The sequence below is a fragment of the Choloepus didactylus genome, chromosome 20 (genome assembly GCF_015220235.1).
Source record: "Choloepus didactylus isolate mChoDid1 chromosome 20, mChoDid1.pri, whole genome shotgun sequence".
NCBI classification, from domain to species: Eukaryota; Metazoa; Chordata; class Mammalia; order Pilosa; family Megalonychidae; genus Choloepus; species Choloepus didactylus.
The window spans coordinates 11,874,737-11,888,027 of record NC_051326.1 but is presented as its reverse complement, the minus strand read 5'-3'; the positions used below and the strand labels follow the sequence as shown (position 1 = coordinate 11,888,027).

General features: G+C 34.4%; 1 protein-coding gene across 8 annotated transcripts in view; it reads left to right on the top strand.

Annotated features, from left to right (window-relative positions):
- ATAD2B (ATPase family AAA domain containing 2B) overlaps positions 1-13,291 on the top strand; it is a 207,189-nt gene that overhangs the window by 159,410 nt on the left and 34,488 nt on the right. For all 8 annotated transcript variants that reach the window (XM_037812951.1, XM_037812948.1, XM_037812949.1 and 5 more), the window contains one exon: positions 843-1,002. In XM_037812951.1, coding sequence (XP_037668879.1) covers positions 843-1,002 — 160 coding nt within the window. The remainder of the gene's footprint in view (positions 1-842; positions 1,003-13,291) is intronic.

Genomic DNA, 13,291 nt, shown 5'->3' with positions numbered 1-13,291 from the left:
TAGAGCAGAAATGACTCTGTTTCCAGTAATTGGTCATGGATTAATTAAACAATACTGTTCAGGCTGCTTTTATATCAGACCCAATTTCTTGAGTTGAGGTTTGCATTGTTGGGAAGGTAATAGATACATAGGTTACTAGAGCTTCCTTATTGGACAAATGTTATAAAACATAATTTTCTGGGCAAGCCAAGAATTAATGTCTTCTACTTTGGATAACCCAGAAGATAAGCACATAGAGCAAAATGTTTTTCTTATTTGTAGATTTTCTTATCATTGGGGAAGAATTCAGGAAATCTTTTAGTAGTCATGAAGGCAGTACTAGATTTAGCTCAGAAGGTTTGTAGTGATTCTAAAGGAGTGGAAAACACTTTCCATGAAATGATTTAGCCTAGAAAACTGAAAAAGAAAGAAATTTTTTTTTGTTTAAAAATTTTAAGCAGATTTGCCAGAACAACTTCTCTAATAATATGAAAAGTCAAGGTTTCTTAATTTTTTTTTCCCCCTCAAGGTAACATTTGTTGATGCTTATTGGGTGCCTTTACCCAGATATTCTCTTCTCAGATATGTCCAAAGGATTAAAAAAAAAAAAAAAGCTGAGACAATTAGTTTCGAATTTCAAGAAGAGAAACATTTCAAAGATGATTTTGATATGACTTTGGAAACTGAGGCTTTTCATGGAAAATATGGCAGATGATAATTTTAGTAGAATAAGTTGCATTGTAATTATTTCTTAAATATCTAGATTTAATTTTTAAAGAACTGTTGTGTTTTTGTGTTTTTATGGATGGAAGTCATATGAAAAGCCAGAAGTAATTTTCATTAAAATATCCTGTTTGTTGTAGGTTTCGGATTATCTTGAAGTAATCAAGGAACCAATGGATTTATCAACAATAATAACTAAAATTGATAAGCATAATTACTTGACTGCTAAGGATTTCCTGAAAGATATTGACCTCATCTGTAGCAATGCTTTAGAGTACAATCCAGATAAGGATCCAGGAGGTAAGGATGCATAGAGCAAGCTTAACTTTGCTAACCACTGAGAAGATAGTTTAAACACTATCATGCCTGTATTTTAGATAGACAAATTAATATTAATGACATTGTGTTTAGAAAACATGAGAAACTAATAATATACTTAAAAATAATATACTTAAATTAGAGAATTTAAAATTTGTTCTCAGTATTATGTTCAGGATTTAGTTTCTACATTTACTATTCATTTTTTTGTACTTAAATTATGATTTTGTTTAGGTTATGACTGAAAACTGGGTAATTGAAATTTAATTTAAAATTTATTTATTTTGTCAATATCACCAGTGCTATAAACACTGGGAGTTTTGGGAAACAGATAAGGTAGGATAAGTTTGCATAAAAGAAGCACCCTTTTATGTGGTATGTTATCTTTTCTATAGGTTGTGGATATTTCTGTGTGGGTTTATTATCATTTTCTCCTCATCTCACCTTATACTCAAGTCTGTGGTCCCATGTCTTTGTCAATGCTCCCCCAGGGAAAACCACCAGGAACATATGTGAAGTTAAAGAAGTTGAATGTATTGACTCATTGTAACAGGGGAGAATGTGTGCCATGGGGAAACCATGTAGGATTTGAACATATATTAAGTGATTTTGAGGAGGGTTTTAGGAAGTGGGACTTTGCAGTAGATTAGATACTGTTAGGAAGTGGGAATAATTTTGTGATTGGATATTTTAAGAACCTAGGAGGCAAGAAGAAAAGAGCATGGCTAAAGCTGTGATGGGTAAAGAAGCAGCAGTCACTCATAGGCTTATATTTGGTTATTTTTTGGTTATAATGGTATTCATGTTTTCTGTCTGTGTTCAGACATGATTACAGAGTAGTCTTGCTTTTATCTGGATCCTTCACGGTCACAGACTGGCCTTGTCTGATGTTGCTGGTCTGTAAAATTGTTTCACATGAGTGCATCAAAGCCTCGCTGGTAGCGCCAGCCAGCCCCTAGCTGTCAGGCCTCTTTTCTCTTCCTTACTCCTGGGAATTCTGTTTCTTCAACAGGTGATACACAAGTAAGAGGTCTTTTGTTTTTCAAAACTTCTTTTAAACTTCTGTTATCTAACTGACAGTGGTTCTCAACCCAGATTATATGTTAGACTAACCTCAATTTCTAAATTCCACATGAAATTAGGTATTTCTTGCTTAAATTTAGACCACAGTAAATCACACATCCTAATTCCAAATTAAGAGGCAGAAGACCATTTTTACATAGCTGTGCTTGGTATCAGTTCTTACACTTTGTATTAGGTTATTATATGTTTGTAGTTGTTGTTATATGTTTGTCTTGCTTCTGCTTGACTTTTTATTAAATATGTCTTATAGAAAATCTAGCAAAGGAAGAATAGAACAAAGAAGAAAATTAAAATACCCTGTAATCCCATTACCAGTGTTATATTACACATACAGTGTTATGTATGAAATACATACATGTATAATCTTTTTACTAAAATGATATAATATGATTTTTGTAAACTTTGTCATGTAATATTTTGAGCTTAGCTTTTCTTTTTTTTCAAGCTAAGCATATTTATTTATATATTTATTTCTAATTCATTTTTACTGAGATATATTCACATACCATTTAGTCATACAAAGCTTGCATTCGGTTGTTCACAGTACCATTATATAGTTGTACATTCATCATCAGAATTAATTTTTGAACATTTTCATTACCACACACACACAAATAATAGGAATAAAAATTAAAGTAAAAAAGAACACTGTGTTTTTTTGTTTGTTTTTTGTTTTTTGTTTTTTTGCCCCCATTTTTCTATTCATCCGTCCATACACTGGACAAAGGGGAGTGTGGTCCATATGGCTTTTCCAATCGCATTGTCACTGACCTCATAAGCTACATTTTTATACAATCATCTTCAAGATTCATGGGTTCTGGGTTGTAGTTTGTTAGTTTCAGGTATTTACTGCTAGCTATTCCAATTCATTAGAACCTAAAAAGGGTTGTCTATATTGTGCATAAGAGTGCCCACCAGAGTGACCTCTCAGCTCCTTTTGAAATCTCTCTGCCACTGAAGCTTATTTCATTTCCTTTCACATCCCCCTTTTGGTGAAGAAGATATTCTCCATTCCACGATGCTGGGTCTAGATTCCTACCCAGGAGTCATGTTCCACATTGCCAGGGAGATTCACTCCCCTGGGTGTCAGATCCCATGTAGAGGGGAGGGCAGTGATTTTCACCTTTCAAGTTGGCTTAGCTAGAGAGAGAGGGCCACATCTGAGCAACAAAGAGGCATTCGGGAGGAGGGTCTTAGGCACAATTATAGGCAGGCCTAGCTTCTCCTTTGCAGCATCAGTCTTGCCAAGGGCGAGTCCCATGGTAGTAGAGGGTTCAGCCCATCAAACCACCAGTCCCCTATGTCTGTGAACACATCAGCGACTATCAAGGTGGGGAACCCCAACACCCCTGCATTTTCCACTAACTCCTTAAGGGGGCTCTGCATATTTTTCTTCATTGTTTCTTTTTTTTTTTTTTAACTTTTTTTTTTAATTACCTATATCAAAAAAAAAATTTTAAAAATATACAAAAAAAAAATTTCAAACAAACCATAATTTAACAAGGGACTAAGAAAAAGACAACTAACCTGAAGTAACTACTTTACTTTCAACATGTTCCTACTCTACCCCAAGAAAATAACCTAATATGGCAACATTTCTGTGAACTTGTTTCTACCATACCATCAGAAATTAACAAATCATAGTCATTCCTGGGCATTCCCAGAACGTTAAATTTACGCACAATAGCTTATCTGTTCTTATTGGGTTATCGCTCTCCCTTCATTAATTGCTCTTCATCGCTAGTTCCCTACATTCTACATTATGAGCATAGCTTTTCAAGTTAGTGAATATATTTTTACCACATTACTTTCATTGTATAGGTGTACTATAATAGCTAATACTCTATTGTTAGACATATTAGATTTTTCTGGTTTTTTCCTCTATTATAAACACTGATGAATATCTTTATAGTGTGCATTTTATGCACATCCTTAATTATTTCCTTAGGGAAAATTCCTGAGAGTAAAAGTAAATAGAAGAATATATTAAAATTGTCTTACAAAATGTTTTACCACTTTTTACTTCTATCAGTAGCATCAGGGCCTCTGTTAGCCAAGAGGGCAGTTTTGTGGGAGTGAGAAAATGAATGCCGTTCTTCAGTGTGAATGCAATCCTGCAACAAGACCACAGTTTGGGTAGTATAGTATGAGCTGGAATTCAGCCTTATGTGGCTCTCTTGCTGGAGTCTTATGTGAGTGTACAGTCTACAGAAATATATACACAGTGGTAGATATTTTGAGTGATGAATAAATGTACTTGTGCACCTATAGCCTCAGCCTGTTAGTTTTTCAAAACATAGAGATCACTATAACAGTATAGCCTATAATGAGAGCTTACGCTTTGGGTTTTGATCTTTATTTTAGCTCCACTTCTACCACTTCCTAGTTTTTTAACCTTGATCAAGTTAACTCCTCTAAATTTTAGTTTCCTCATCTGTAAAATAGGGTTAATAGTAGTACCCTTCTCATGGAAATGATTGTAAGGAAGAAGTGAAAAAAATGTATTGTGTTGAACCTGACTCATATGAAGTTGCCATTATGACATGTTCAACCTAAATATGTTAAGCCCTTACTTAGCATAGTAACTGAGACATGGTAAGTGTTCCATAAAGTTTAGCTATTGAAATTTTTATTCTCATTATCATCATTGCTGTTTAAATTTTGCTTTAAGCTTTCAAAAATTGGTTCCTAGCTGGGCACCTCCATTTTTGTTTTTCAGTGACCCCTAATGCTTTGTGCTTACTACATTCTCTGGACCTCATTTTAAATTTAATCCTACTATTTTAGAATGAATCTAGGGACTGGGTAGTGAAAGAGAATTTGAATCCTTAGAGAAAGACAGATATCAATACAGATTTTTTCTGTATTGATATTAATTAAGTAATTAATTATAGCCACATTGCTTCTTTCTTGAAAGTAATATTACTAAACAGTGATTTCTGGTGCATTCATATTGTACTGTGGAATATGATTGTATAATCAAAGAAAATGACTGTTTCATAGTTATAGTTACCATGGTCACCACACTTGTAACTTTTCTCCTTCATTCGTTCAGATGCAAAAAGTGTGATATAACTCAAAAGCATTATTTTGGCTTTGTTCAGATTTTCTCAATTCATTAGTCAGGAGGCTTGTTTTTTTCTTTGCAATGGAACCACTTGTTATATATATCAGAAAAAAAACTTCAAGATCTTTTGTGTAGCAGGTGGAAACTACACAAATGTTGTTTACTTTTACAAGTTCCCATGAGTATTTGAAAGTTTACAGTATTGTGTTTTCAGAGCATTTGGTCATTCGGGGTAAAACACTAGCATATACAAGGAAGACAAAATCCAGCATTTTGAAGGTTATACATGTTACCTAAGTGTTTATCCAGATTCTCTCCCTTGAGGATAATATGGACAGGAATTAAATATGGAAGCAGAAGAAACTTAAATTGTGGGTTCTAAATGTGATGTGTGTTAGACATTTGACCCTAATTTTTATCTTGTGGATGTATGATAGACTGTGTTTAAATGTTCTCCATTCTTGGTCTTGTAGTGTATTCCCTCACCTAACCCCCAAGCTCATCCTTCTACGTATGCTGATTTAGCTAATTTCACTTATATTTCAACCTTAATTTTGTAGTCTTATCAAAATCTTCTATTTTGTACCCCAGATTCACCCTAGCTTTTGGAGCCCTCTGTGGTCTGCTCTTAATGCATTCCTTAATTTAATGAGTGGTATTTCACAATTTCTATACTTCATCCAAACTCATTCATATTTCCTGTTAGTATTTATGATTACCATATGCTAATTACAGATCAGGGTATTCAGAATACAAAGATGACTGTGAGGGTCCCTGCCTCTTGAGACAATGGTATTCAAGTCAGTAACATATATTGCAAAACTACTATATGGCTGGTATTATTCTGTATGTTATATATACAAAGGTAAAAATAACAAAAATTAGGAGCTACAGTCCTATCTGAAAACTCACCATTTAATAGGGATGACACATATATTTAGCTAATTATTGGTAATTATGGTAACAGAAAAGGATCATTAAGGTATAGAGATGGCATAGAGGTGGAGTAATGAATTTTGTCTTGAGGTGGCAGCAGATGATTATAGTACAGTGTCATAAGGTCTATATTAGCAATAGGTACAAAATGTTAGTGAAACACAAAAAAGACAGTAACTGGAGACGAGCAAGACTGGGAAAGGCATTCATTCCAGGATGAGGGAAGTACTGTATAATGGTACAAAAAGAGTATTACTGGAGAATAGAATTCCTGGAGGAGTGATGGGAAATTCATTTACTCACTGACTCAGCATTTTCTGAGCATCCATGTATTAAGTGCTGTCTCTATATAAATCATTGTTTTCAGTGCTGGAGATATACAAATGAATAAGAAATAGCTCTGGCCTCTAAGGTGTTTGAAGCTGTCTTATTGGAGAGTCCTACAAATATGATTTATCAGGTATAATTTGGTAAAGATATGATACTATACTCTTAAAAAGATTTCAGGTAGTATTGATTATGGATCAAGGAATGGTGAGATGAAAGTTGGAGGCCAGGTAATACTATTTTGCAATGACAGTGAAAGAGTTAGAATGTAGAGGAGTTAGTGACCAACCAATTAGATATGACTGACAGAAATTTAGAATGACTCCCGAGTTTTTGGTGTGGATATTAAAGAATCAGAGAAAGAAAACATATGGAGGAATAGGTTTGTGAGCAGGATATTAAGTTTAACATTGAACATGTTATATTGTGAGTTTTTGTTGTTGTTTGTTGTTTTTGTTTTTGTTTTGTAAATCCTGCTTATCCTTCAAGGAATATTAAATGCTATCGTCATGAAGGTTTTTCCTGATTTCCTTCCTGTTATAAATAACTCCTTCATGTCTGAATCTCATAGCACTGTGTAACTTTTCAGGGACACTTTTTTTTTTCAGCCTCAAGTGTAGTTATTTGCTCATATATCCTTACCCTTTGTTGTAGAGTCTAAGCTGATTGAGAACAGGTCTCATAGGCATCTTGTGTGGATCATATTCTTAATAAATGTGACCAGTGAGTAACTTTTATCAATTGTTTTCTTGTCAGATAGTAACTCATAGAGTCTCAGATTAGATAGAAATTACAGAACAGAGATATAATGGTATACAGCAGATTTGTAGAAATATGCATTATCAATAGTGTATAAATACAGCTAAACCAGTAAAAACAGAACTTCTTAATTATGAAATAATTGGAAAAAATCCTGCCATACAAGCTACTCTTAGAAATATTGTTAAATATTTTTACTCTTATTGAAAAAATCTGAATAATATTCTTCTGTTTCTTCTTTGAGTAGTGAATTAGAAAATAAAAGCTCACCAAAATACAAAAGAAGTATAGACCCACTGAAATAGTTGTTACTTTCCTAAAAGCAGTGATTCCATTAATTTTATAGATACTTATCAGTTTGTCCTAAGTTGTTATTACTTTTTTATGGAAGGCAAATGTAGATGGTAATGTCTTTATTTTGTGGGTAATGAGGTTGAGGTTCAGAGAGATTATATAATTGTTTACAAGCCAACAAATGTTAAATAGCATAACTGAGTGGATTGAGAGCTTTCTTAACTTCAAAGCCTGTGTGTGTGTGTGTGTGTGTGTGTGTGTGTGTGTGTGTGTGTGTGTGTGTGTTTTATTTTTGGCTGTGCTTATGCTACTTTCAAATTTCATAGATTTGGAGAACCTTAAGATCCTAAAGTATAAGACAAAAGGTCTGGTAAATATGTATCTTTATTTATGCATAATTTTAAAGCAGATTGTCTATGAAAGAGTGTCTGAGCAAGACGGCAGTATAAGATACTCCAGGGGGCCATTCCCCCATAGAATCTTTCAAGCAAAAACTGGCAGAACCATCTTCCTCAAAACACTGGGAAAAAGTTAAGAGTTGTAGTAACTGGGTGAGTTCCAAATCAAGAAAATGCAGTTTTAAAAGAAGTAGGAGAAACTTGTAGTTCCCTTGCTGGCCTCTCCCTAGGCTCACCCTGGTGTGGGGCAGGACTAGCCTACATTCCCATTTGGGGTTCCTGTCCCTGTTCTGAAGGGAGCATAGTAACCCTTGTGTGCATACTAGTGTACCTATATGTCAATGCCGGTTTATCAGATGGAAACCTCAAATACTGAGCCAACAAACTCATATTGGGTTCACCCTCCCGGAACTTGCTCTGCAGTCAGAGCAGCTTTCAGACAGCAAAAACAGTGTAAGAAACAATTAAGTCAAAGCAGCTGGGAGCAAAGTATTACCTGCATTAAATCATACAGTAGAGCACTCAGGAGGGAAAGGTGTCTTTTTGTGGGAGTAAAGGGGTCATTAGTACAGAATTCCTAAGGCCTCAAGTGAGCTCAACCCCAGGACAAGATGCAGACTCAGGAAGGACAGAGAGGACCCTGCACTTCACATTTGCCTTGGGTGATCTTCTCGACAGGAGGGCTAAACTCTGAAGAAGAGCATGGATCAGCACAGAACCAATTTGAAAGGTCTGTGAAAGGTCCCCCCCCACCTTGGTTTGTTTGTTTTGTTAGCTCCTGGCATTCAAGGAAACCTTTGTTATATCACTAGCTGGATAATAACTTAAGGAACAGACAGCTCAGGGACTAAATCTCAGAGTTAACACTTTTAAAATATTGAAATATATAGTGTGCAACAAAAGATTGTAAGATAAACAAAGAAACAGGAAATGGCCCATACAAAATAACGGGATAAAAATCCAGAAACCATCAAGAAAGAGGACCAGACTTTGGACATCCTGGACAAAGACTTTAAAAAATGATCCACAGTATGCTCAAAGAAATAAAGAAAAACACAGGAAAAAAAAAAAGGAAAAACAAACAAACTAAAGGATAGCAAGAAAATAGTGAATGAACAATAAGAAAACCTCAGTAATGAGATAGAAATTTTACAAAGGAACCAAACTGAGCTACTCGTATTGAAGACTACAGTAACTGAAATGAAGAATTCCCAAGAGGGTTTCAGCAGCAGATTGGAGCTGGCATAAGAAAGAATCAGTGAACTTGAAGACAAGACAACTGAAATGATTCAGGCTGAAGTGTAAAATGAAAAATAAATAAATAAATAGAATTTTAAGAAGTGAACAGAGCCTAAAAGACCTGTGGGACACCATCAAGCATACCAACATATGCGTTATGAGAGTCCTAGAAAGAGAAAAAAAGAGAGAAAGGGACAGAAGGCATACTTAAAGAAATAATGACAGAAAACTTCTCAAATTTAACAAAAGACATAAATAGCACATTCAAGAAGCCCAACAAACCCTGAACAGGACAAACTTGAAGAGAACTACATCCAGACAAATGAGTAGTCAAACTGTGGAATGTCATGGACAAGGAGAGAGTTCTGAAAGCTGCAAGAGAAAAAGAACATGTTATGTACAAGGGAGACCCAATAATAGTCAATGCTGATTTCTCATCAGAAACAATGAAGGCAAAACAACAGTGGGATGAAATCCTTAATTTGCTGAAGAAAACAATGACCAACCAAGAATTTTATATCTGGCATGCGTGTCTGTCAAAAATAAGGGAGAAATTAAGACATTACCAGATAAATAAAAGTTTGTCACCAGTAAACATGTCCTACAAGCAGTACTGAAAGGAGTTTCTCAGAGTGAAAGGAAAGGACATTAGACAGTGGATCATAGTGGCATAAAGAGAATAAAAGTATCCATATGAGTAATTATAAGTGCCAATACTACTATATTGTATTTTTTGGTATTTAAGACCAGTTTTTACTTCATATGTGTTCTAAAATGCAAATGCATAAAAAGTAGTGATAAATAAATTGTACCAACTACAGTAAAAAGGTGGGGGAAAGAGGAGTATAAGAATAGGGTAAGTATATGCTATTGAAGTTAATTTGGCATCAAAGCAGTTATGACTGTTACAGATTTAGGATGTTAAATTTTAATCCCATGGTGACCATAAAATATATGAAAAATGAGATGAGACTCAAAATGATGTCACACAAAAAATCAAATAAATATGAAAGTAAGCATTAACAGAAGAATCGAGGGACAAAAAATATATGAAATTTACAGTGACCATATAGCAAAATGACAGAAGAAAGTCCTACATCATCTATAGCTACTTTAAATATAAATGGCTTAAACTCCTCAGTTAAAAGGCAGAGATTGGCAGAATGGATAAAAAGGCATGACCTAAGTATATGCTATTTACAAGACTCACCTTAAATTAAAAGACACAAGTAGGAAGAAAGTGAAAGGATGGAAAAAAATGTATCATGCAAATGGTAACCAAAAGAGAGTTGATTTTATCTATATCTGCTAAAATAGACCTTAAGTCAAAAGCTTTTATGAGGGACAAAGAAAGTCATTATATACTGATAAAGGGTTCAGTTCAACAAGAAGATAAAACAAATATGACTATATATGTACCTAATGGCAGAGCCCCCAAGATATATGAAACACATACTGACACAATACTCTTAACTTATTTTGTGAGGCCAACATCATCCCAATACTAAAGCCAGATAAAGATACAACAAGAAAAGAAAATTAGACTTTTATTTCATATGGATATAGACGCAAAAACACTAAACAAAATATTTCAAACTGAATCCAACAGTCCATTAAAAGAATTATACATAATCAACTGGGATTTATCCCAGATATGGAATGGTGGTAACACATAGGAAAATCAATTAATGTAATACACCACAGTAACAAAATGAAGGGACGGAAATGCTGGATTATCTCAATTGATGTAGAAAAGCAATTGACAAAATCCAGCACCCCTTCTTTACAATAACACTTAGAAATCTAAGAATAGAAGGAAACTTTTTCAACCTGATAAAGAGTGTATATGAAAAACCCACTGCTTATCATACTCATTGGTGAAAGACTAAAAGTTCTCCCTCTAAGATCAAGAAGAAAACAAATTGACCAATGTCATCGCTTTTATTAAACATTGTACTGGAAGTTTTAGCCAGAGCACTTAGACAAGAAAAAGAAATAAAAGTCACCCAAGTATGAGAGGAAGAAGTAAAACTTTCTCTGTTTGCGTATGACAGATCTTATGTACAGAAAATCATATAAAATTCACAACAAGGCTACTAAAGCTAATAAATAATTGCAGCAAAGTGGCAGAATATAAGATCAACATGCAAAAATCAGTATTGTTTCTACACATTAGTAATGAAGGGGAATTGAAGTAAAACATCCCATTTACTATAGCTACTAAAAGAATCAGATATCTAGGAATAAATTCATCCAAGGATTTCAAGGACTTATACATGGAAAACTACAAAGCACTGCTAAAAGAAATCAAATAAGGTCTAAATAAATGGAAGAATATTCCACTTTTATTGAATAGAAGACTATTAAGATGTCCTTTCTACCCAAAATGATTTACAGATTCAGTACATTTCCAATCAAAATCCCAACAGCTTTCTTTGCAGAAATGGAAAAACCAATCATCAGATTTATGTGGAAGGGCAGGGGTCCCAAATAGCCAGGGCCGTCTTCAAAAAGAAGAATGACGTTCTTTCCAATTTTAAAATTTATAACAAAGCCATAATTATCAAAGCAACATGATACTGGAACAAAGACAGAAATATAGACCAATAAAATTGTTGAGTGTTCAAAATAAACTTTCACATCTGTGTCCAACTGATTTTCAGCATGAGTGCCAAGTCCACTCAATGGGGAAAGAATAGTCTCTTTAACAAATGTCACTTGGGAAACTGGATATCCATATGTAAAAAGCTGAATGAGGACCCCTACCTCACACCATATACAAATATCAACTAAAAAAGCAGCAAAGACCTAAATATAAGAACCAGACTATAAAACTCCTAGCAGAAAACATAGGGAAGCATGTTCAAGAACTTTTGTTAGGCACTGGTTTCTTAGACTTTAAACCAAAAGCACAGGCAACAAAAGAAAAAAATAGATAAATGTGGCTTCATCAAAATTTAAAACTTTTATGCATCGAAAGACTTCATCATGATAGTTAAAAGACAGTTTACAGTATGGGATAAAGTTTTTGGAAACTACATATTTGCTAAGGGTTTAGTAGCCGCAGTACATGGCAGTTCATACAACAAAATAGTTTTGCAGCTCAACAACAAAAATAGTTTAAAAATGAGCTAAAGACTTGAATGGACATTTCTGCAAAGATGATGTACAAATGGCCAAAAAGTGCATGAGAAAATGCTCAGCATCTTGGCCATTAGGGAAATGCAAATCCATACCACAGTGAGATACCATTTCAAACCCATTTGAATACCTAGTATGAAAAAAACTATAATTACAGGTATGGGAGAGGATAATTTTCCTTCATACAGCACATGTTCAAATCTTAATTCACAAAACACATGTTCAAGTCTTAATCTTCATTCTTGTGAGTGCAAACCCATTCATAAATGGGAACTTTTGAAGATGCAATTATTAATTAAGTTCTGGACTCATTTGTGAATAGGATATTTGAAGAGCCTTTTTAATTTAGGCCAAATTCAGTCAGTGTGTGCTTTAATCCACATGACTGGAGGAGTTTGGATGTAGTTCCTCAGGGAAAACCACAAGAAGAAGCCAGAAGCCTAGAGAGGAGAAAGAGATTGCCATGTGACTGAGGATTGCCATTACTAGAACATTACAGACTCTTGGAGAAATCATGGTCTTGCTGACATCTTGTTTTGGACTTGTGGCCTTCAGAACTGTGAGACAATAAATGCTTGGTTTTTAAGCCAGTCTGTTGAGTGGTATTTGTCATAACAGCCCTGGCAAACTATGACACCAGTCTAGCCCAGTATTTCCTCATCTTAACTGATTACATTTGCAGAGAACTTATTTCCAAATAGAGCCACACTCTGACATTCCAGATGGACACGAATTTTGGGAGAATACTATTCAACCCACTACAGCTTCTAACTTAAGAAACAAGAAAAACAACAAATGAAACCCAAAGTAAGCAGAAACAGGAAATAAAGATCATAACAGAAGTCAATGAAACAGGAAAACAACAAAACAAAACAAAACAAAAAACAGACTATCGAAGAAGCCGAAACTTAGTTCTTTTAGAAGATCAGTAGTTGACAACTCTGTCTGAACTGATAAGAGTAATAAGAGAGAATACACAAATTACCATTACCAGGAATGAGGGAGGTGACATTACTACATATTGTAC